This window comes from Candida parapsilosis, contig 005809 (assembly GCF_000182765.1).
Source record: "Candida parapsilosis strain CDC317 annotated contig 005809".
NCBI classification, from domain to species: domain Eukaryota; kingdom Fungi; phylum Ascomycota; class Pichiomycetes; order Serinales; family Debaryomycetaceae; genus Lodderomyces; species Lodderomyces parapsilosis.
The window spans coordinates 1,059,768-1,083,623 of NW_023503281.1; the positions used below are offsets into that span (position 1 = coordinate 1,059,768).

Below are 23,856 nucleotides of genomic sequence, written 5' to 3' on the forward strand. Positions count from 1 at the left end.
CCTTTTAAAGACATTGTTCCATGTCGCAACAACCGCAAGCCATAGATTTCGAAAAGATACGAAATGCCTCAGATGGGAGTATTCTGGGGATGATGTCTGTTGGTTTCAAAGAGGTGGTGATGAATAATCCATACTTTGCAGCAGGTGGGGGGTTAATGCTCTTGGGAACAGGTTTGGCTTTGGCCAGACTGGGTATAGTGAAAAGTTCGGGGTTCTTATATCGCCAAATGCTTGTCGACTTGGAAATTCCTTCAAAAGACAAATCATACTTGTGGTTTTTAGAATGGATGTCCAAACACAAGTATAGAACCTCACGACATCTCTCCGTGGAGACTAATGTTATTACCCATGATAATGGGGCAATCACCACAAAGTTTTCATTAGTACCTGGACCTGGAAAACACCTTCTCAGATACAAAGGGGCTTTCATTCTTGTGAATCGTGAGCGGTCGGGAAAGTTGTTAGATATGACCAGTGGAACTCCTTTTGAAACTGTTACACTCACAACGCTATACCGAGATCGGAATTTGTTCAATGACTTACTTTATGAGGCAAAAAACATGGCCTTGAAAGCTCGCGAAGGAAAGACAGTCATTTTCACCTCTTGGGGGCCAGAATGGAGACCTTTTGGTCAACCAAGGTCAAAGAGATTATTAGGTTCAGTTATATTGGACAAAGGAATTGCAGAAAGTGTTGTGGAAGATGTCAAGGACTTTTTGACAAGTGGCGAATGGTACCACAAAAGAGGTATACCCTATAGAAGAGGCTATCTATTGTACGGACCTCCGGGGAGTGGAAAGACTTCTTTCATTCAAGCTCTTGCTGGGGAGTTAGATTACAACATTTGCATTTTGAATATCTCTGAAAATACATTGACGGATGATCGGTTGAACCACCTCATGAACCATATACCAAATCGATCCATTCTATTGCTTGAAGATGTCGATGCAGCATTCAACAAAAGAGAACAATCTACTGAACAAGGTTACACCAGTGGGGTAACGTTTTCTGGACTATTGAATGCGTTGGATGGTGTTGCCAGCGCTGAAGAGTGTATAACATTCATGACAACCAATCACCCTGAACGTTTAGATCCAGCATTAATGAGACCCGGTCGTGTTGATTTCAAGGTATTGATTGGGAATGCTACAGAATATCAAGTTAAACGAATGTTTCTTAGATTCTATGAAAATGAGGAGGAGCTATGTGAAGAGTTTCTCAAAAAATACAGGAAGCTCAACTTGCACAATGTTAGCACTGCTCAATTACAAGGCTTGTTTGTATATAACAAGAGGGATCCTAAAGCCGCCATTGATATGGTTGAGACATTAAGAGATCCTAACACAGTCTTTTAGATAGATAGATTAAAATGCTTCACACCTTGTACTTTTCCAACACCTCCTGTGTCACACCTTCTATCCTTTGCTCCGTGATTTCTCCCTCGTCTCCAGGACCTGTGCTGTTCTTTCTGGATTTGGTCATGAGATCATTAATGAATGAAATGTAAAGTAGATGAACCATTAAATCACTGTTGTCTCGATTTAGCAGAAACTCGCCTCCCAAATCGGGGCTTTTCGATGAGTTCAATTTGGTGTGTAGTAGTTTTCTGAACTTAGAGGCATAGTAAGTTTTGCGGTTTTTTGCAACCTTTGACATCTTTTGAATGGGTAGTGGTCAATGCCAGCTGTAATGTATTTTGTCTTGAACGAACTTCAAAAGATTAAACCCAAGGTTTTTGTGTAATACAATCTCACTGGCAAAAAAAAAAAAGAGTAAGAATGTGAGAGTTTGGGCGGTGTAATTTGGAAACAAAGCAATCGTGCAGTTTCAGCGGCTCCAGCAAAGACTATCCCACTTACCATCTTCAGAACTTACACTTAGAGAATTTTGAATCAACTGCACTCAAGATGAGACTTTCACCTTTTTGTGCTACACTTGTGTTGTTCAATCTAGTGACACCGTTGAAACTTGACAACTCGGAAGACTTGAAAAGGTCATTGTCCAAAATCAAAAACCGAGGACTAATTGAAAGGTTTGAGTTAAGCCCGGATGTATTCTCAAATGTGCTCGCTCAGGATACTTCGGATAAAGGAAAACCAAACAAGGACTGTCCTCCGTGTTTCAATTGTAACTTACCAAACTTTGAATGTACCCAATTTTCCCAATGCAATACATTCACAGGTATGTGTGAATGTCAACCAGGATATGGTGGACTAGACTGTTCTGAGCCACTATGTGGGTCCTTAGCTGACGGAAACAACAAGAGGCCGACTAGGAAAAAGGATGTATGTGAGTGTAAGTCAGGTTGGTCAGGTATCAATTGTAACTTATGTGAACGTGACGACGTTTGCGACTCATTTATGCCTGAAGGTGTCAAGGGAACTTGTTACAAGGAAGGGATTATTGTAAACAACTTTCATCAAATGTGCAATGTAACTAATGCTAAGATCTTGGCTATACTCAAGGGCAAAATTCCACAAGCTACATTTTCTTGCAACAAAACATCAGAGAATTGTAATTTCCAATTTTGGATTGATCAAAAGGAGTCATTTTACTGTGACTTGAACAAGTGTATTTTGGATTACGACTTAGCTCAAAACACTACCCACTACAATTGTGAAAAAGTGGCTTGCAAGTGTTTACCTGATAGAATGTTGTGTGGGGAGGCTGGTTCCATCGATATATCGGAATTTCTTACTGAAACTATAAAAGGACCGGGTGATTTCACATGCGATGTGGCTAAAAAAACATGCAGATTTTCAGAACCAAGCATGAATGATCTTATACAAAGCGTATTTGGAGATCCGTACATTACTCTACAATGCAAATCGGGTGAATGTGTGCACAAAAGTGAAATTCCTGGGTACAACCAACCGGATAATCCAAGACTCACTTTGGGTAATATATTTCTGATTATTGGGGTGTTGTTGGTGTGTGTTTTGTTTGTTGTTACTGTTGTCAGGAATGTCAACGAATCAGCCTTGTTCAAAAAGAGTGATGGCTATGACCCACTTCCAACTGATTCAACTGTCATGATGAATCAAAATTTTGAACCAACAACACTTTCCTTTGAGAATATTAGTTATACCGTGGGAGAAAACAATACTCAGGTATTGAATAATATTTTTGGGTTGGTAAAGCCAAGGGAGTGTTTGGCCATAATGGGAGGTTCCGGAGCTGGTAAAACTACCTTATTGGACATTCTTGCTGGGAAAAACAAGGATGGTAAAATCTCAGGTAATATATATGTCAATGGAAATACTATTGACCACAAACACTACAAGGAAATTGTCGGATTTGTTGACCAAGAGGACCACTTGATTCCTACATTAACTGTTTACGAAACCGTTTTGAATAGTGCATTGTTGAGATTACCAAGAGACATGACTTTTGAACAAAAGCAGGCGAGAGTTTTGGAAGTGCTTAATGAGTTGCGTATTATTGGCATCAAGGATCGAGTTATTGGCTCTAGTTTCAAGAGGGGCATTTCTGGAGGCGAGAAGAGAAGAGTCTCTATTGCGTGTGAGTTGGTTACTTCACCATCTATTTTGTTCTTGGATGAACCTACATCTGGCTTAGATTCCTACAATGCTAGAAACGTTGTTGACTGCTTGGTCAAACTCTCGAGAGATTATGAACGAACTATTGTGTTTACAATCCATCAACCCAGAAGTAACATTGTATCCTTGTTTGACAAGTTGATATTACTTAGTGAAGGTGATTTGATTTTCTCGGGTGACATGATAAAAGCAAATGATTTTTTTACAAAGAATGGGTACAAATGCCCCTTGGGGTACAACATCGCAGATTATTTGATTGATATTACTGTTGATCACAACAAAATTGTCAAAGTATCCAATGCAGATTCTAGTGTTGTTGCTTCGTCATCCTCTGGAATCGATGATGATGTTCATTCTGAGTTTTTAAAAAACAGAAGTTCAAGTCAAATCGATACAACCAGAGAATGGGAACATTTTGCTGTTCATCGTGACGAGTATAGCACCGACGTCATTGGGCGTCGGGTTACACCAAGTGGGGAAGAGGAGACTCTTTTACGATTGCGAAATAAACTTCACACGTTGTTTGTTGACTCTTCTTTAGCAGCAGAATTGCAAACAGAGATCAACGAAGGTAAGGAAAATCCAAAGGAGCTTGATTTAAATCGTCATGACATCAAAAAAGCAACTATTGTTGGACAGATTCTCATCCTCTCCTCGAGAACATTCAAGAACCTTTACAGGAACCCAAGACTATTATTGGCGCATTATGTGTTGTCCCTATTGGTAGGCTTGTTTTGTGGATACTTGTACTATGATGTTAAAAACGATATCAGTGGATTCCAAAACAGATTGGGATTTTTCTTTTTCCTTTTGGCGTTTTTTGGATTCAGCGCACTTACCGGATTACATTCATTTTCAACTGAGAGGATCATATTCGTTCGTGAGAGAGCAAATAACTACTACAATCCATTGAGTTACTACATTAGCAAGATTTTCTGCGACATCATCCCATTGAGGGTGTTGCCACCAATTTTGCTAATCAGTATTGCCTATCCGCTTGTTGGCTTGACAATGGAGCACAATGCGTTCTTGAAGTCAATTTTGGTATTGGTTTTGTTCAACGTTGTAGTTGCAGTGGAAATGTTGATTGTCGGAATATTAGTGAAGGAACCTGGAACTTCCACCATGGTAGGTGTTTTGTTATTATTATTGTCGTTGTTGTTTGCTGGATTGTTTATCAATAGCGAAGACTTGAATGTGCAGATAAAATGGTTAGAATGGATTTCGGTGTTTCATTATGCTTACGAAGCGTTGACTATAAACGAGGTTAAGGATTTGATATTGAGAGAGAAAAAGTATGGTTTATCCATTGAAGTCCCAGGAGCGGTGATTTTAAGCACTTTTGGATTCAATGTTGGTGCATTCTGGAGTGATATTTCGTTCTTGGGAGGTTTAACTACTATCTTTTTGGCATTGGGATATGTATTTTTGTATTTCTTCACTGTTGAAAAAAGGTAATCCAGACTATATAAATTGCAAACGTTGAACTGAAAATTTTTACGAAAACTTAATTCGTTACTTTCTTAGCTGACATAATTTGATTGTAAATCAATCTCTTGAGATCTTCAATATTCAAATCTTTCTTTTCAATGTCAAAAGCAAATTCTTCCACTGGAATTGGCGATGTAACCGGTTCATCCAATGGATCATGATAGCTACTCAAATATGGATGTTTCAAAGCCTCTTTTGTCGTCAATCTTTTGCTTGGATCAAACACCATCAATTTTTCCAATAAATCTATAGCTAGTGGGTTCACTTCCAAGTTTCGATTTTGGTGCCTGATTCGCCGACATGGATGATTTGTACAGAAATTGTAGAAATTGATTTTGGACCTGACCGGTAATGACTTGATAAACTCTCTTGCCCTCTTGGATTTAATGGCCCCTAAGTCCTCTTCCGATGGTGTGCCTAACAATTCAAATATCAAAGTTAGTTGATTGATGTAGTCCGATCCTGGGAACACTGCCTTATACGTCAACAACTCAAACAATATGCACCCAACTGACCACATATCGATTGCCGTTGAGTAATGAGATGCATTTAGCATAATTTCAGGTGCACGATACCATCTAGTAGCCACATATTCAGTCAATAACGAAATCTTGTTTGTACGCATTCCAACGGAATCAAGTCTAGCCAATCCAAAATCACAAATCTTCAAGTCACAATTTTCATTAACCAAGATGTTTGATGGTTTCAAATCTCGATGAATAACATTGGCACTGTGAATTAATTTTAAACCCTTAACTATTTGGTAAATGAAAAACTGAACATGCTGATCACTCAATGCATGGGTCTGAATAATTTGATGCAAATCCCCTGGCATATATTCCTGTATCAAATACACCTCATTGAATGAACTATAGTTTGTTGGTCTTTGAACATCGTATAATTTGATGATATTTTCATGTGAGTTGAACTTTTGCAACAACTTTATCTCGCGTAAGGTTCTCAAACAAAATAACGGACGCTCAAATGGCTCAATCTTTTTAATTGCTACTTTGGTATTCGTTGGTAAATGAACCACCAAAGCGACTATCCCGTATGCACCTTCGCCTATAATTTTGAGAACCTTGAAATTTTGCGAAATGTTAAACACAACTTTGCGCAGTGGCTCTTGTGGCTGCCCTCTAACCATTTTGTAAAATGTCTCTTTGGTTTTGACTGAAGTTGTACTCATGTTTGTCAAAATACGGAGCGAAGAAAGTACAGATTGCCTGATGAAAATGAAGCATCGTTACAATGGGCCGTGCTTATAAAGCTCACTCAACGGACAGACACGGCATTCAGATGAAACAAGGAACAGGATGCGTCATAGCTATAATATCCAAACCGTGTGTCATTCATACTTCAATGCTTCATAAATATTTTTTTTTGCAACTTGTTTCATAATTTGAAACAATAAACTTTAAAATATGGCGATTATAATTGTCAACAATTATCCACGCCTTTGTTGTATTCCTTGGATATACTCTATGCTTTTCATTCCATTGCGATGAAAGTATTTTACAGCCACGAATACCCCCAACGTACACAACCAGCTAATGAATTAAAAATTGCACTGATCTCTTGCATGTGCGTAAAATTTAGTTTTGTGACACAAGAACTCTTTATCTCTTGAAACAAATACAAAGACGTGTACGATAATTATAGAACACCACTTGTTTTGGTTGAACGGTCTTGATAAATATGCTTTGGCGATATAGTACTTGGTTATATCCCACGATAGATGTATCGTAGCACGCCGAGAATAACTTATTATGCAACATCGTTTCAAGCACTAACTCTGATTTGCTCAGTTAAAGGAGCTGAAAGAATTCTCTTCCCAAACCTATATAGCGCAAACGAAGAGCATCATACTCATCTTCCAATTGGCTACCATGCCAGTATTGTCTAACCACCAAGTGTCGGAATTGTAACTTCCTTCTCATATGGCATAATGCTTTCTCATCACGAAAAAAAAAAAATTGAAATAAATTTTTCACTATAAACGATATATTTTGAGATCAATTGCATGTTAAATAGACTTGCATCCTTCTCAAGAAACAACCTTATAATGCCAAAGAGAAACTCCAGAAGAAACAACAAAGGGAAAAACTTCACCAGACAAAACACTGGCAATGACAATCCAACATGGAAGGAAGTAGTCAGAGAAAATGAAGTATGGGAAGAGTACTACAAAGCGATGAATATCATTCCCGACAATGAGTGGAGTGACTTCAAAAAGGCTTGTCAATCAAACCTTCCAATGACTTTCAGAATTACAGGAAGCAGAAAGCATGCAGAGGAAATTAGAAATATTTTCATCGATAGGCACTATAACAACTTACGAGGAAAGGAATATGAAGGAGTGGACTTGACCCCTAAAAACATTGAATTTTATCCTGACAAATTAGGTTGGCAAATAGATGTTAGTAAACAAGTTATCAAGAAGCAGAAAGATTTCGCCAAAACACAGAGATTCTTGGTTGTGGAAACAGAAGTGGGTAACATCAGTCGACAAGAGGCAGTTTCTATGATACCGCCTTTGCTTATGGATGTTAAACCTGAGCATTATGTGTTAGATATGTGTGCTGCACCTGGGTCAAAGACTGCCCAATTAGTTGAGGCTTTGCATGCTAACGATGAGAAACAATTGCCTACGGGATTCGTATTGGCAAATGATTCGGATTACAAAAGAAGTCATATGTTAGTTCATCAAGTTAAGCGATTAAACTCACCAAATTTTCTAGTCGTCAACCATGACGCTCAATTGTTTCCTCGCCTCAGGTTGAATGGTCATAAAGAGTACTTGAAATTTGACAGAATACTTTGTGATGTACCTTGTTCTGGTGATGGTACAATGAGGAAAAATATTAACATTTGGAAAGATTTTAGAACAGGTAACGCAATTGGATTGCATCCGTTACAGTACAAGATTTTGAACAGAGGATTGCAATTGTTGAAAAAAGGTGGAAGGCTTGTCTATTCAACTTGTTCATTATCGCCAATTGAAAATGAGGCTGTCGTTGCTGAAGCATTGAGAGAGTGGGGAGACAAGATAAAACTTGTTGATGTATCAAATGAACTTCCTGGTTTGAAAAGACGTCCTGGTATTTCTACTTGGCCAGTTTTCGGAAAAGACATGAAGCTCAAGGAAAAGGGGGAAGATGGACTAGTTGATTCGTTATTCCCGCCAACGAAGGAAGAGGAGGAAGCCTTTGGTTTGGACAAATGTGTAAGGGTTTATCCTCATTTGCAAAACACAGGTGGGTTTTTTATTACCGTGTTTGAGAAGAACGATCCAGAAACAAACAAGAGGCAAGCTGAGGAGTCCGATGAGGAAGAGCAAGAGGCGAAAAGACAAAAGACCGAATTATCGAGTGAGAAAAAAGAGGAGAACTCTGATCCCAGTGTGGGAGAGAATTCCGAGGAGCATGTCCCTGTTGCAGCTGCATCAAAACCAGTGGAAAAGAAACTGCGATTACCTCGAGATGCAAATGAGGAGCCATTTGTTTTTCTTGATCCCAACAACGAAGAGTTGGCAAAGTGCTATCCATTTTATGATTTCTCAAATGCTTTTTCCGATGACTGTGCTCTAGTGAGAAATGCAACTGGTGAACCTTTGAGAACGATATATTATGTCTCCCCCATAATCAAAGAAATTCTTACCGCGGACGATCAAAAGTTGAAGTTGGTACATGGTGGTATCAAGTTATTTGTTGCCCAAAGGAATGATGTCGGAATTTGTCCATGGAGAGTTCAAACTGAAGCTTTGCACACAATTGAGCATTTTATTGGAACAAAAAGACACTTGACATGTAATTTGGAACTCTTGAAATATTTGTTTGTCAATGCTTTCCCCAAAGTGGAAGACTTGAAGCAGTCCAGTTTAGACGAGGAGTTTTCCAAAAAGTTGGATGGTTTGGAGGAAGGTTGTTTATTTTTGACTGTCAAGCGTGGTGATGGTTTAGAAGACTTGTTTTTGCCTCTTTGGAAGGGAAGATCGAATGTCAATTTGATGGTGAGTAAAAAGGATACCCACGAGTTGCTTTATCGTGTTTTTGATATTGAGACTAATGCAAAGGATGAGGGTAAAGAAAGGATCTATCAAGAGAAAGTAGAGGCTGCTAAGAAGGCAAGAGCAGAAAATATGACCCCATCGATTGAGCCAGAAGTGTGTGAGCAAAATATAATTGAGCCAGTGTCACTGAAAGGAGAAAGTGCGGAAGGAGCAGAGACTGAGAAGTAGGACATAGGATTTAACTAGTAGAATGTAACAATTTAAAATAATTCTTCTCTGGTTAATAGCCCACCCTGTGTGGTTCTTGTGTATCATTCTTTTTGTTCTGATTCAGGCTCTGATTCACTGAAAGATTCCTCTGAGATTACAACTTCAACCTCAGGTTTTGAGCTCTCACTATCTGGAGAGTCTTCAAGTTTCTGTAGAAACATTCTGCTGGTGTCCTCTGTGACAAGTTCGTCAACCCAGCTTTCAAGCATCATGCCCATGCCAAGTAACGCTGTTTCATCCATAAACTCTACATACTTGAGTATTTCTGACCTTGTGTTCAAATCTCTTGTATACTTCTTAGATACAAAGTAGTGAATGGATTTCAACAACTCCGACGACGGTAGTAACTTCGCTCCACTGGAGTCTTTAGGGTCAGTAAATGGTATCTTCAACTTGCCGGGTTTCATCATATCTAAAATCTCATCCGGAGGGATGGTTCTTCCTTTCGCCCAGAACACTTTATCCAAGTCATTCGCATCTTTGTCAATTACTAGCTCTAGGCCCTTTCTTTTGTGAATAAGTTTATGTGAATTATCATTCTGTAGAATGTATCTTCGATTTATACGTCGCAGCTCATGATAATCGCCATTACATGCTTCAAATACATTCAGTTTGTTTAGCTCTTTCTTGTTGGATTCTGTTATGTTCATTCGTCAAGTCCTGTGCCGTTTGATAATTTTGTAATCGGATGTGTGGATAGTAGTTGAGATGAGTGTATTCAAATTATGGTACTTCTGGTAGCGCGTTATCCTGTCGCAAAGCGTAAACAACAATGTTTTCTGGACACTCCTACCTAATATCAACAAAAGAGCCCCAAGTCAAAACAATGGTGGATTCAAGATTACTCGCCAAACACTACGAGCTACGAGAGAAGATTTCCAACTTGATACAAGAGGACCAGGAGAGAAAGAATGCTATAAAGTTGTGCATATTTCAACTAGCGATTCTACAACAAGGAGATGTAACGCGATCCAAGAAACTGACAAAAGGAAGCCCTCGGAAAGCGGATGTCGAAGAATCACTGACGAAGGAGTATGAGATAGAGCTCAACAAGTTGAAACAAGAGTTTTCTACTAAACTGAAACTACATGACGCCAAACTCCAATCGTTAAAGCAAGAGAATGAACGATTAAAAGCGCAAATAAAGAAGTTAAATTCTGACACTTCTTCCTCAAGTTCGTGTCTTTTCCCAACAAGAAAGAGGGTACTCCCAAATCATCGTTCTATTTTTAGTCCAGAAAAGTTTAGTTCAAGTGCAAGTAAGTCCGGTACATTTCGTCATGCGTTCCCCACTATATTTGACGATGAGCTACTTACACCAATTAAAAAAGTACCTGAGACCAAACTTGTTAGCAACTTGATGAAATCTGCCGCATCAATATCCCCGACTAAAGATATACGATCACACGACTCGCTCTTGTTAGCTGATGACGACTTAGCGATACCAAAAGCAACTTCTTCACCGACGGGAAGCTCGAAATGGCGGTCGCCAACAAAGTTTATGGAAAATTTCGATATTGAGGGCGACAACGATGATTACCTAGCTCGCAGGCGAAGTCCATCTCCTGAATTCACCCCTAATAGGAGACGAAGAGTACTTCGCAGCACTGACTCTACTGCAACCAGCGACGAAAAAAGTGAATCGGTTGAACAATCAGGGAGGAATGGCAACAACGCTTTGCACCATTCCGGCTCTCCAGTCAAAGTTGAAAGAAAGATTAAGAAAGTGAGAAAAAGAAAGAATCTAGGTCTTGACGATTTGGAGCCGGTGAAAAATGGGTCGCTAAAGATGGCGTTCGCTGACGCGGACGATGACAATTTAAACACACTTGCAAAGTACGAGGACGCACATTTTGAGGATAACGATGGAGCTCCTGATACTTCGAGTAGTCCATTGAAGAGGAAGTTGGATACTGATGAGCAAATATCGGATCTTGGACCCCCAAAGAAACGACGGAACGTTTTCACAATCGATTGAATGAACGATATTGTATATTTATATAGATCAACATGCACAAAATATCATCATGAGTTCGAATTAAGGATGTCATAGTGTCGTGCCTAGGTTTCGCTTTTTAGATTGTATACTTGCGCGAGCTTACTAAGAAAAAAAAATTTTGTTATGCTTGAAACACTTTACTCCAACCTACTTTGATGGCAAATATTCTCCATTAATCAAACGAGACGAGATTTTGCAGAAAGAAAAGTTTACATCAGTTACTCAAGAAAGGCTATAGTATAGGGGAGAAACTCATTCGCAAAGATGTTGAAGTTGAACAAGTGTGGTAGAACTTTTCACATAAGAAACAAGTCATGCATACTGCGATCTCGCATTGTCACAAATACGACTCGATTCGCCTCCACGGCGACATCATCACCACCTCATCCAGTATCATCGAGGTCTCTTCCGAGTACTCCATTCCCGTCGGTAGCGTATCCTAATCCGTTCTCTCATCCTGAGTTATTTGATTCTACGTTGTTACTCGACAAGTTCGATAAATCCGATCTGACACCGAAGGAAAAGAAATCGCCTAATAAATCTGAAAAAGTACCAACAGATTCAGACAAAAAGGATCGAGAAAAGAAGGATATAGATAAAAAGGATGAGAAGAAAGATGAAAAGAAGGATATCACGGATAAGTCAGCGGAGATCAAGGAGAGCATAGATCCAAACTCACCGGTCTCTTCAAGTGGTAGTGGCATCTCAAGCATTAACGATGGGGGCAACAACAGCATTGACAATAATAATGGTGATGGTGGTGATAACGGCTCAAAAGGAGACAAGCCATTAGTGAATACTAAAACAGGGTTGTACACACCATTTCTAGCCATACCGATGAAGGATCGTCCATGCTTGCCTGGTAGATATTGTACAATCACAGTCACTGATCCTGAAGTGATTAGATGTTTACAAGAAGTCGTGGAAACGAAGGAACCTTACTTTGTCCTTTTCCATGTACGCGATCCAAACGACCCTGACGCCCATATTGATGTTATCAAGAATAAAGAATTTGTTCATGAAATAGGTACTTTGTGTCAAATTGCAAAAGTCACACCATTGGACTCAACTCATGTGCATATATTAGCGTATCCTCATAGAAGAGTAAAGTTGGTTGATTTGAGTACGCCAAAAGTAAAGAGTGAAAATATTGAGCAACAACATGACAATTTCCCAACGGCGTACCTCAAAAAGTATGGAATTTCGTATGCTGCGGTTCAACCAGTTGAAGATGTACCATTTGAGAAAAATGACGTTGAGATACAGGCCTTGGTTGAAAGTATTAAAAGTTTGTGTGCTGGATTCTCACCGAACCCATTAGCAGCTGAAAGCGGTAGAAAGGTGCTTAACAACCCGTCGATGCTTGCCGATTATGTTGGTGGGTCTGTATGTGGTGATGCCAAACAAATACAAGAGATAATGGATAGTTTGGATGTGCAGAAAAGATTGGAAAAGACTCTTGAGTTGCTAAAGGTTGAAGTAGATGCTGATGAGATTAAACGCAAAGCGCACATAAATATGAGGGAAAGAACTGAGAAACAGTACGCTCAAATGTTGATCAAGGAATATACTAAAGAATTACTCAAGGCGGCTGGGATAGGTGAGAACTCAAAAGCAGCCAAATTCGATGAACGAATTAAGCACTTGAAAATGCCAGAGGAGGCCCTAGAAGCTTACAAAACAGAAAGAGCAAGGTTAGGAACTCAAAGCGATATGGAACTGAACGTTATTGAAAGATATCTTGACTGGCTTACATCAATACCCTTTGGTATCTACTCGAAGGACTCTTTCAATGTGAAAAAGGCTAGAAAAATTTTGGATAGAGACCATTATGGTTTGAAGGATGTGAAAGATAGAATCCTAGAGTTTATTTCCGTGGGTAAAGTTTCTGGTAACGTCAATGGTAAGATATTGTGTTTAGCGGGACCTCCAGGTACCGGTAAGACCTCAATTGCTAAATCCATTGCTGAGTCCTTGAATAGAAAATACACTAGGATTGCTGTTGGTGGTGTTCAAGATGTTCACGATGTTAAGGGTCACAGAAGGACTTATGTTGCATCTATTCCGGGTAGAATAATTTCTGCTTTAGCTCAGGCGAAGACCTCCAACCCGTTGATGTTGATTGATGAAATTGATAAATTGGATACGACTTCACATGGAGGTGCCGCTAGAGCATTTTTGGAGATTCTAGACCCCGAACAAAACAATTCATTTGTTGATAACTTCATTGAGGTTAAGGTTGATTTGTCGAAAGTGTTATTTGTTTGTACGGCAAACTACTTGGGTAATATTCCCGCACCTTTGCGCGATCGTATGGAAATAATTGAAGTAAATGGTTACACTAAGCATGAAAAGATTGAAATTGCAACTAGACATTTGATTCCTGATGCTTGCAAAAAAGTGGGATTGGAAGAGGGACATGTGATCATTCCTAGAGAAACAATTTCGAGATTGATCGATAAGTATTGTCGTGAAAGTGGTTTGAGACACGTGAAATCTTTGATTAATAGGATTTTCAGTAAGGCCTCGATGAAGATTGTTGAGCAAGTGGAGGAGAACCAACCTGAGGTGGATGAGTCTGAAGAAATTGTCACAAATGCAACTGAGTCGGTTTCAGAAAAGAATGCTGATTCAACTGCTACTAAGGGTCCCCATTCTGAAGAAATAGTTACTTCTGAAGGTAAGCTAGAACAAGTTGTAGCTACCACGGGCACCCCTGAAGCCCATGATGCAAACAACCCAGAAGAGAAGCCGAAGGAGCAGAAAGCCAATGAAGAAGAAGCAAAAGAAGAGATTGTTAAATTGGCTTTGCCAGAAGGAATCAAGATAGAAGTCACCCCTGAAAATTTGAAGGATTTTATTGGACCGGAAATTTACACCAAGGATAGAATTTATGAACAATTGAAACCTGGTGTGGCAACTGGATTAGCCTACAACACTTCAGGTGATGGTGATGCACTTTATATTGAATCTATTTTGACCGATTCAATCGCCTCCGATGTTGGAAGTGGTGGTTTGCATGTCACTGGTTCTTTGAAAGACGTCATGAAGGAATCGGCATCAATTGCTTATTCATTCGCAAAGCAATTCATGGTTAACAAGTATCCAGAAAATAAGTTTTTTGAAGCAGCAAATATTCATGTACATTGTCCTGGTGGTGCCATTCCTAAGGACGGTCCATCAGCTGGTATTGCATTCACTTCATCATTGATTTCCTTAGCCTTGAATAAAGCATTACCTAACGATACTGCAATGACTGGTGAGATTACCTTGACTGGAAGGGTATTAGCTATTGGTGGATTAAGAGAAAAAACCTTGGGTGCAAAGAGAGCTGGATATACAAAGATCATTTTCCCTAAGGATTGTGAGTATCAGTTGGAGGAAATTCCTGATGAAGTTAAAGAGGGTGTTACTTATATCCCTGTTGAATGGTATGGAGAAGTTTTTGAACACTTGTTCAATGTCAGCAAGGAAGAAGGTAACGCTATTTGGAAAGAAGAGTTTGCCAAGAGGGAACAGAAAAAGAAGGAAAAGAAACAGTGAATTGAATCAACCTTGTATATATAGTAAAATTTGAAAAAATAGAATTAAAATTTGACTTGGGTGTAATTGTCGTAGAGGGGCTTAATTCGATTTGTCCTTTGCCGTCATTTCTCCAAAAAAACTCTTGACCTCATCCTCGGTAACAATCTTACCCTGCTCTGCAAAAGGTTTGAAAAAGTCACGAAGTTTAGCTTTTATAGTATTATATGCTTGAATACCTTCAATTGCTTGATCGCGGGGTAAATTTTGGATGACATCTAAAGCAGACATGTCTGGATTCGACAGGGTTGTTGACCATGTGTCTTCTGAAGGATCCTCGGGTGGTTTATAAACAGGGTCTTCTTCATAAAGATACAGATGGTTTTGAAAAAATTGGTACAATCTCGATTCATGATCGAGTTTAGGTATATTTTCAGTCAACTTTCGTCTAAAATGTTTGCATAAGAATATTGAGTACTGGCCAACGTCGGTGATGTTATGTTCACCTTCTATCTTTGTTCGTTTCACTTTGGGTTCATCTTCCTTTTCCTTCAATTTCTTCCACTCTTCATCACTCCCAACCCCGGTGTAGCGGGGTAGTTTCTCCATTATGACACCAGGAATCTTTTGGTCCAATTGTACAAAAATATCATGAAATTTGGAAACACATTGCCAACAAATGAATTCATCAAATAATTTCAAACGGGGAAAGTACTTTAGTTTATCTGTGGTACCCGAGTAGTCCTCTTCGTCTGATTCGTCATCACCCAGTGAAATCTCCTCCGCGTGAGAAGCTTCGTTTTCGGTGCCTTGTACTACTGCATAGAGCTGCTTTTTCAGCTGAGCATCTGGCTGCAATCCCATAATACATCTATCATGGAACCAATCTTCGCCACATACATATCCGAAATAGCATTGCAACATATTGCCTGTCTCGTTTGCTGGATCGTAAGGTTGTTTGCAACCACAGAAATTACCATGAAAGTTTTGATTATAAACATTTGAGTTACTTGGTATGTCTTCCGCTGGAAGTTCAACATGACTCGACAGTCGGCTGCCTAACCCTGACAGTGAACCTACACTGTTCCGATCTGCCCTTCTCAAATTGCACGCCCCATTAGGAGTCTTTGCCATCCTTGTAGTCCCACAATCGCATAAAAAGGACCGTTTAGTGAATAGCTCCACCAATTCATGTTTCGAGTGGCATTGGATTGAGCATGAGTAACAAACTCCAATCGGTTGATTGTCGTTCAATTTGGAACATGTCAAGCAGGCATACACTTGTTGTCTCAATTCACCTAACTCATAGGTGCATTCATTAGGATCAAATGGCATCAAGGTTCTTGCCTCCCTCTCCAATTCCTCTTGTTTATTGATGTAATCAATGGCTGTAAGCGAATCTTGCAGATCATCAAATGCTTGTTCTTTGTTCGACATTAGTAGAGTCGAGATAGGTGTGTATGTTGGTGTGCTTACTTTCAGAAATAATGTTCGATTTGGGGAAGACGCGCTTTTTGAGAAAGTATCGTTCCCGGTCACTGAAATCTTTACAAGACAAGATAAAGTTGAAAAGTTGCAGTCTGTTCATCCCGTGATGAGGAACTTTACATAATATCTACGTAAATTCGAAACGAATTATTTTCTTTTTCTTGGTATTGAAATCTAGTATCCAATTCACTTGACAAACTAATGTACAATAATCCACCATTCACCAGCCCATCATCAACTTTATTCCGAGGTCTTAATCTCCTTTACAATCTCATCATATCCTTCTCTATACTCATCAACCTTGTCTGCGTTCTTTTTGCTCTTTCCACCGCCAGGAACAATCATCACACAAGACGTTGGCCTTTTGGTGGCACCAGCACTTCCCAAATCCTCTTTGGAAGGTACAAACACATAGAGAACAGCGTTGTCCTCACACAAGACTGGGATATGTGATATGACATCGGCGGGACTGATGTCACCAGCAATAATTACAAGACCCTTCTCCCCCTTTCTCAAAGCTTTGACGACTTCTTTCACACCCCTTTTCACATGTTTTGCCTTGGATGCCTTCTTGACGGTTTTCAATATTTTCTTGTTTAACTTCTTAGATGCCAATGGTTTAGCGAATGGTAAGATTGCAGCCATCCTTTTCTCATAGTTGTCCTCAATCGATATCGTCTCTTCTGGTTTGTCTTTAGATTCTTTTACTTTAGGTTCTTTGACCTTAATTTCTTTGACCTTTCCTTCCTTTTTACTTCCCATTTTTGAATGTTCTCCTTTGTACAAAGAATATGAATCAGGTTAAAGCGATTAGAAAAAGCTGATACTGACTGAGCGATGCCTCATCAAACATTGGGAAATTTTTTTATTTTTTCATTTCTTTTTCATCGAATTTCAGTGTCGCTTGCAGTGTCATATTTTCAAATTATTATTCACGTCATCAATTGAGCTTTATCAAACAGGTTCGTTTCCATAGGAACGCTCCAATTGAAGTGACAGTCAGTTACATCATCGTAATGATGGCGCCCGACCAAAACAACAAACAAGAAAAGAAACGAAAAAGAGCATCTCGATTGTCTCGACCATCTTATAGCTCCCACTCAGCACCACCATCGTCAGCGTCCTCAAGCTACATCCCGACGCAAACCCACAAGGTAGTTGAGCTTACTCTTACCAATGAATCGATTAAAAAGGAAGTTCCAAAAAGTTCGGTCGATGAGGCAAAGGTACTACTGTTTCTATCAAGGCTACAACGTCGCGGGTCCATCGCCACAAACGAGGATGTATCACACATCACGCTCATTGTCAGTTGTTCAGAAAATGCCTTACTAGATATACCAACAATGAAGAGCATTCTCACCGAAAAGTTTGAAATAGATGACTTCATTACCACAGAGGGCCCATCAGGATGCATTGACGTTTTGATCACTGTGTATGGAAAAATGGTTAACATCTCCAAGGCCGCTGTTTTTCTAGTATTTCTACTCAGTGCAAAGATCAACAACTTACAAATGGACGTCTTTACATTGAAATCATCTACGTATAAGGCGCACCTACTATTGACAAATTCAGAGTGTTTGCAAGGTATAAAGTACATTGACGCCGCTAAACTGTTCACATACGACTTTAACAATGGCGTTTATGATGTCTTCATTCAAGGAGATTTGTCATCAATGTTTAACTTTTTCCTCGAATGTCTTGAAAGAAGGTGGAATGTAGATACTAGCCTCATAAAACTAGAGCCAATGTTTGGTATACATTTAGATCCAGCTTTGAAGCTGCACCCGAAGGTCAACTTGGACATCAGGGCCAGAGCGAAAAATAATTTGTTACAATACTTGACTCCAACGCTGTGATACGAGATTATATGATAAATGGAGAAGCCTTTCTTTTTTTTTTTCGAGATACTGTATACATAGATTTTTAAACTCGGGTAACAACAGCATTTTTACCTTTCCGTGATATCGATGCAACTCTATCACCTAAACTCAATGCCAATCCTTGGCCCTTTGATCTTATTCTAACATGACCAATGATTGGTCCATCGCTTTGTTTCTCAATACACAAGTTGGCCAACGCGTCCTCGCCAAATGTCGATCTCGAGTACAAATTAGCCGATAGGAACTGACATTCTTCTCCAATAACAGCTCCAGGAGTTAAGCATTCCATATTGGTTCCCTTCATCAACTCATCTAGGTAGTTCTTCAAGGAGTCTATTGGTGACTTGATGGTGATCTTATTCTCCCATTCAAACTCATTCCACATCTTACGGAATTGGCTTTCGGAGCATACAGCTGGTTTGATGTAGTCCATAATGTCAACATGTACATCATTCAAAATAACAATGGTAGACTCATCAGAGTGTTGACCATCGTAAACAATGTTTCCAAAAATCACACCAGTGTCCGCTGAAGTAACCTTGATTGTAGTTTGAATTTTGTAAAAGCCATGGGGCCCAATGTTTGTCGTAGTTGGCTTATCGACAACTTTCAAATCACCCAATGTAGCAAATTCTACTGAAAGGTTTCGCAAAGTTGTTGTTGTCTGATTAACCAAAAGAACATCCAAGACAACATCGTATTGATGGACCTTGACAAAAGCTTCTGCATATATTGGATCGGAGAATCCAGTTAGCTGCAAAATCTGGTTCAATCTGGACGACAAATTTTCCTTTTTCAAGTCGCTTCCTGAAGCTACCGCGAGATCATCAACCGCCTTATTGCCCGACTTGTTGTCCTTGTCAAGTTGTCTAAATGCAATCGCATCGTCCACTTGATCAGCATTGGCGTGCAAGTCTCTGGCCTCTTCCTCCGCCTTCTTAGTTTCAACATCAGTGATTTGTGCTTTAAATGCATCCTTGGTATCATCAAGAAAACTTGTAGTTATTTCCTCAACATCCTCTTCATCATTCAAAATTCGAATGTAGGAAAAAACTCTGTCAGCAGAATCTTCGTCAATCTTTTTCTTAACCAATGAACTTTCACCTAATCTCAATATCGATACCATGATTAAGAGTGCCTCCGCTTTCAAAGCATTCAAAATTTTTTCTTGTGTGTTCAACTTGCGCAAACGGAGTATTAATTTAACAAGGGTGGACGACAAAACAGCTCCGAGATAAAAATCTCCGGCAAGCAATTGTTTTCTTATTGGTGCCTTTTTCTCGTCTTCGAATCCATTGCTGTTGACATCGGCCGTCAACGCAGACTCGGTGGCGTACGTACCATCTGGTAAAACAACTGGTCCCTTCTTCTTATGTGGGTGTTCTTGTCCATCATCACCTCCCTCTGTATTTGCTGGTGTTTTTCCCTTCAACTCACTAGCCACAATTGGTACTTCGCCAATACTTGATCTGATGTACTTCCATGCATCCTGAATCAAATGCTCGTCTAGAGCGTACTCACCAATTACCCAAAATGCGCCTCTAAACACCTTCCCGCTCTTGACGTTTGGCAATGTCTGAATGAGTCTCTTGATTATAGAATCTCTCAAATTTGGGAATTTCTCAACAACTTCCTTCACAAATGTGATGACTTCGTAAGCCGACGTTGAGTTTAAATCAGCAATAGTGTCCAACAACAAGTCAATAACGTTTGCTGCAACTTCCACAAATTTGATAGCCAACTGATGAATAGCATTGATCAATAGTTGTCTGTACTCGACATTCTTATCATCATTTGATGAACTAGTAGCCTGCAATTCTTTCTTCAACAATTTAACAACATCTTCAACGTTTCTCGAGGTGATAAATTCAAGAGTAACGTCCAACGCTTTCTTCCTCACAGCCACATCTTGGGCAGATAACACTCTTAATATCTCTAAAGATAAATCTTGCAAAACTCCAGGGTGCTGTTTATTCAACTCTTTGATTCTCTCCAACGTGATGATCTTCACGTTGTTGTCTGCTTCTTTATTAGCCAACTCAACAAACTTGCTTCCAGCCAATAGAATAGATGTTGAATTCGAGCTCAAACTAGTAAGGGCATTAGCAGCTTCATACATAACAACATTGGACGAGCTTTCAACCATTTCAGTAACCAATTGGGCGTATTGCTGTTTCAAAGCTGGGTTCAACAATGAGTCCTTTTTGAAAAACTCAATAAAACTCAATTGCAACAATGGGTCTAATGAATCAATAACACTAATGTTGTCCTGAATGTATTGCAAAGCGGCATTTCTGTTTAAATCACCTAGACACACAAATGCATTTCTTTTGCAAACAGAATCATTTTCATCATACAAAAAGCGATAAATCAATTCGTCGACATCGGGGCACAAATGATCGCTAACTTTGTGAATTGACCAAAGTGCAAAGACTGCATTCTTACGCACATAGGCGTGTCTATGTTCAAGACATTGACGAACGTTGGGAACTAAAGTCTCCAACAACTCAGGCTCCTTCAATTTGGTCAAATACCTCAATGTAATACCCCTGATATATTCATTTGGGTGTTGCAAATCACGTTGTATAGCATTACAAACAAGAATCATTTCGTGTCTCATTTTACCAGAACTATCAAGTTTGGGACAAACCTCCCAATAATGATACAACAATCTCTTCAATTCTTTGCTCTTTGATGGCATAACAAACCTGATTATGTGCATCAAAAGATCCGGTAATGGATCACCATTGAGTATAGTGACTATAATTTTCTTCATTGTATCAATTTTAACGTCATCTTTTCCCTTTTCCAACAAGTTTTTGTATTCGTTTACCGACACTTTGCTTGCCGTATTTGGCTCATAAATCAATGTAAAGCCACTTTCACTCATTACGCAATAACGTGGTTAGTTTCAATTGATGCGGCAAGTGAGTGTGAATGTAGGATAGTCAGACAAGTTCAATCTGTGTGTCCAATTCAAGTACAAATATTTTTTTGATTTTGTTTGATATGTTTGATGTGTCGTTGTGTGTATTGACGTGTTGGTTTTTCGACGGTGAAAAAAATAAAAAAAAAAAAGAGAAAAGGTTTAAAAAAATTATTTGTGCTTCATTTTTGAACACAAACACACTACCAAGAATTTTGTATGTACCATCTCCCATCATTCTAAACATTATATATATGTATAGTTTCTATTCATTTTCTTTTTACATACACACGTATTCACTCATCACTGTCATAGTCGGGATTGGCAAGAACCAATTTCGGACGTTCTTGCTCTTCATAATCATCATATTTTTCCTGCTTTGTGTAGGAATCATTAGTATTGAACCCATTGAGATTGGACCCATCATTATTCAGTGTACCTGGACTTTCAGCACTACTCTTGTCTTCTGATTCTTCATCAATATCACCATACTTGTAACCACGATGTTGGTAATAACCACTGATCTTGTCCGATAGACTGCCGGACGATTCACTTGACACAATTGAACTTGTCCTGTGAAGGCTGGCATCAATGGGGTTACCTTTTGTACTTTCTGTAGTACTGCTAACAACACTTTGTGTGTCGCCTGTGAGTACTGAACCATCGGTAGTGGTTCGCTTCAACGAATTCTCGCGCGAAGCCTTTGTACTCACAGATTGGTTGCGAGAACTAAAAGTATTAGCAACCGATGGGTTATTCGCTGTGGTAGTTCTCGCGAGGCCAATACCAGCAAAGCTATCATCACCTTCATCAATTTCTGCTGCCAAAAGCCTTGGCTTCAAGTGACCATGTTTCAACTCCACTCCGCTAGTCTTTTTACGAGAATTTTGACCACTGAGTCCTCCAGCAAGTCGTTTGTACTTTCCGTTTGAGTTTTCCTTTGTTGCCAGTTTGTCTATAGGTAGTATTCCAACAGGGAGTTTCCACCGTAAAGGACCCAGTTCATTAAAAGCGGTCCCTGCACTCCTTCTAATTGCTAATACATAATTTGATCTCTCACCTTCGCCTGGTTTCAAGCTCAAGGAGCGTTTCAAACTAGCAAGATTGACATTTTTATACGAATTTGAGCTCTTGATGGAACCCACGGAGCTCGAATTGCGGTGAAAGTTGCGATGTGTATTCAGGGTATTGTAACTTTTCATCGAGTTGGCGTGAGAAAAGGAAAATCCAGAATTGTCAGTTAAAGTATGTTGCAAAGGTGGTTGTGGTGGTTGTGGTGGTTGTGGTGGTTGACGTGGTTGAGGAGATGGATGAACAGTCTGCATTGCTTGAATACGATTAGGAGTTTGATGTTGCTGATGAATTGAGTGTGTCGGTGATTGGAACGGGACACTGGACGAGGGAACTCTCGAAGTATTTGTTGAAGATCTCGAAATCGGGGATCTGACACTCTGAGATGCGGCAGATGCAGCCATTGTTTCGGATGAAGATGGATTAGTGAACGATTCGTAATCAGTCCTGTGTCTTGTTGGGGATGTGGAGGAGTAAACAGATGACTTTGAAGACGCAGGAGCAATAAAAGTAATTGGTTGTTCAGGTAGTTGTTGGTTCAAAGTTGTCTCAAATGGGTTGATTTGCTCTAAAACACGAGTATCCATCATGTAATTCTGAATAATTTGTGGAGAATTCTCCAAAGACTCTGCTGGTGTTTGAGGAGGTGATACAGATGGTGAGCCTAAAAAGGAATCAACCGGGTAAGGAGTTTGTTGAGACAGCAGGATACCACCTTCCACTGACTCTCCAATCTGATCGAAAGCCTTTGATCTGTTCAAATTCAATTCTTGTACATCATCAGAGTGCGATTCATCATAAGCACGATCGAAATAAACACTATCGCTAAAAGACCGACTATCGCTTGGTGCATATCTGATATCACTGCTATCCGAATTATCAAGCCGTAAGAAATGATCTATTTCTGACTCCAAGTCACCAATAATATCCGCTGTTATCCCGGTTCCCAGTTTGTCCAGTCTTGACTTTGGTGTTTGAGATAAAGATCTTACACTTTCATTTGTCCTATCTGATTTCTGGTCATTAACCCCAAAGTCAAAGGAGTCCAAATCACTGGGTGGTTTTCGTCTCAAAGGCAGCGGTTTAGGGCTTGCGGAATTGGTGCTGGTTGCAGGATAGAGTGAGTTGGATGGGAGTAAGCTCGGTTTCAACCCTTCTTGTCGCTGAGGCTGAGACAGGCGTTGTGGCGTGTGCGGAAATGCTTCTCTCGTATGTCGGTCATATGTCGCGGAGCTGTTCCCCTGTGTTACTTCAAATGCTTGTTGCGTGGTATTGATCTCTGGGTGGTGCGTTTGAGATGCCGCAAGCGTGGGGTGTTGAGTACTTGGGGGTGCGTTTGCTCGCAATGTACTGGTGGATGATTTTGAGTGTAATGAGTGTGCCGCCCCTTGATTGTATGAATGTAGTGGGGCGTTTAAGGTAGCTGATGAAGAACGATGATTGTTCAAGTGGGGTTTACTAAGCGGTTTTGGCTTAGGAGAAGGAGTCGGAGATATAGCTCGCGTTGAATGTCCTTGCGATTTTTTATCATTGGGTGATCCATGGCCCTGGTTGAATATGGACGATAACTTCAATCCAAAGCCTCTCTTTTCTGACATGATGAACAACAAGCTGGTGAATTTCAGTTTAAATTTGCA

At 39.8% G+C, this 23,856-nt stretch overlaps 13 protein-coding genes across 13 annotated transcripts; 6 read left to right on the top strand and 7 right to left on the bottom strand. All coding sequences in view use genetic code 12, as the record gives it.

Annotated features, from left to right (window-relative positions):
• Window positions 1–20: 20 nt before the first annotated feature.
• Window positions 21–1,355, top strand: CPAR2_205140 (bifunctional AAA family ATPase chaperone/translocase; the record flags this gene model as incomplete). The annotated part of the gene is made up of 1 exon (XM_036809400.1): window positions 21–1,355. The coding sequence occupies one exon, from the start codon at window positions 21–23 to the stop codon at window positions 1,353–1,355; it is 1,335 nt and encodes a 444-aa protein (XP_036666041.1).
• Window positions 1,356–1,374: 19 nt separating this feature from the next.
• On the bottom strand, window positions 1,375–1,656 carry CPAR2_205150 (uncharacterized protein; the record flags this gene model as incomplete). Its single annotated transcript, XM_036809402.1, has 1 exon — window positions 1,375–1,656. The coding sequence occupies one exon, from the start codon at window positions 1,654–1,656 to the stop codon at window positions 1,375–1,377; it is 282 nt and encodes a 93-aa protein (XP_036666042.1).
• Window positions 1,657–1,907: 251 nt separating this feature from the next.
• Window positions 1,908–5,018, top strand: ADP1 (putative ATP-dependent permease; the record flags this gene model as incomplete). The annotated part of the gene is made up of 1 exon (XM_036809403.1): window positions 1,908–5,018. One exon carries the CDS (start codon window positions 1,908–1,910, stop codon window positions 5,016–5,018), a length of 3,111 nt encoding a protein of 1,036 aa, XP_036666043.1.
• Window positions 5,019–5,067: 49 nt separating this feature from the next.
• CEK2 (Cek2p) lies at window positions 5,068–6,198 on the bottom strand (the record flags this gene model as incomplete). The annotated part of the gene is made up of 1 exon (XM_036809404.1): window positions 5,068–6,198. One exon carries the CDS (start codon window positions 6,196–6,198, stop codon window positions 5,068–5,070), a length of 1,131 nt encoding a protein of 376 aa, XP_036666044.1.
• A 918-nt stretch (window positions 6,199–7,116) lies between these two features.
• CPAR2_205180 (tRNA (cytosine-5-)-methyltransferase) lies at window positions 7,117–9,291 on the top strand (the record flags this gene model as incomplete). The annotated part of the gene is made up of 1 exon (XM_036809405.1): window positions 7,117–9,291. One exon carries the CDS (start codon window positions 7,117–7,119, stop codon window positions 9,289–9,291), a length of 2,175 nt encoding a protein of 724 aa, XP_036666045.1.
• Window positions 9,292–9,374: 83 nt separating this feature from the next.
• CPAR2_205190 (uncharacterized protein) lies at window positions 9,375–9,983 on the bottom strand (the record flags this gene model as incomplete). Its single annotated transcript, XM_036809406.1, has 1 exon — window positions 9,375–9,983. One exon carries the CDS (start codon window positions 9,981–9,983, stop codon window positions 9,375–9,377), a length of 609 nt encoding a protein of 202 aa, XP_036666046.1.
• Window positions 9,984–10,159: 176 nt separating this feature from the next.
• Window positions 10,160–11,311, top strand: CPAR2_205200 (uncharacterized protein; the record flags this gene model as incomplete). Its single annotated transcript, XM_036809407.1, has 1 exon — window positions 10,160–11,311. One exon carries the CDS (start codon window positions 10,160–10,162, stop codon window positions 11,309–11,311), a length of 1,152 nt encoding a protein of 383 aa, XP_036666047.1.
• A 285-nt stretch (window positions 11,312–11,596) lies between these two features.
• PIM1 (ATP-dependent Lon protease) lies at window positions 11,597–14,875 on the top strand (the record flags this gene model as incomplete). The annotated part of the gene is made up of 1 exon (XM_036809408.1): window positions 11,597–14,875. The coding sequence occupies one exon, from the start codon at window positions 11,597–11,599 to the stop codon at window positions 14,873–14,875; it is 3,279 nt and encodes a 1,092-aa protein (XP_036666048.1).
• Window positions 14,876–14,956: 81 nt separating this feature from the next.
• On the bottom strand, window positions 14,957–16,291 carry CPAR2_205220 (uncharacterized protein; the record flags this gene model as incomplete). The annotated part of the gene is made up of 1 exon (XM_036809409.1): window positions 14,957–16,291. One exon carries the CDS (start codon window positions 16,289–16,291, stop codon window positions 14,957–14,959), a length of 1,335 nt encoding a protein of 444 aa, XP_036666049.1.
• A 291-nt stretch (window positions 16,292–16,582) lies between these two features.
• On the bottom strand, window positions 16,583–17,104 carry NHP2 (snoRNA-binding protein; the record flags this gene model as incomplete). The annotated part of the gene is made up of 1 exon (XM_036809410.1): window positions 16,583–17,104. The coding sequence occupies one exon, from the start codon at window positions 17,102–17,104 to the stop codon at window positions 16,583–16,585; it is 522 nt and encodes a 173-aa protein (XP_036666050.1).
• A 257-nt stretch (window positions 17,105–17,361) lies between these two features.
• CPAR2_205240 (uncharacterized protein) lies at window positions 17,362–18,198 on the top strand (the record flags this gene model as incomplete). Its single annotated transcript, XM_036809411.1, has 1 exon — window positions 17,362–18,198. One exon carries the CDS (start codon window positions 17,362–17,364, stop codon window positions 18,196–18,198), a length of 837 nt encoding a protein of 278 aa, XP_036666051.1.
• A 67-nt stretch (window positions 18,199–18,265) lies between these two features.
• Window positions 18,266–21,112, bottom strand: SEC26 (coatomer subunit beta; the record flags this gene model as incomplete). The annotated part of the gene is made up of 1 exon (XM_036809413.1): window positions 18,266–21,112. One exon carries the CDS (start codon window positions 21,110–21,112, stop codon window positions 18,266–18,268), a length of 2,847 nt encoding a protein of 948 aa, XP_036666052.1.
• A 332-nt stretch (window positions 21,113–21,444) lies between these two features.
• CPAR2_205260 (uncharacterized protein) lies at window positions 21,445–23,817 on the bottom strand (the record flags this gene model as incomplete). Its single annotated transcript, XM_036809414.1, has 1 exon — window positions 21,445–23,817. One exon carries the CDS (start codon window positions 23,815–23,817, stop codon window positions 21,445–21,447), a length of 2,373 nt encoding a protein of 790 aa, XP_036666053.1.
• Between the last annotated feature and the right edge of the window lie 39 nt (window positions 23,818–23,856).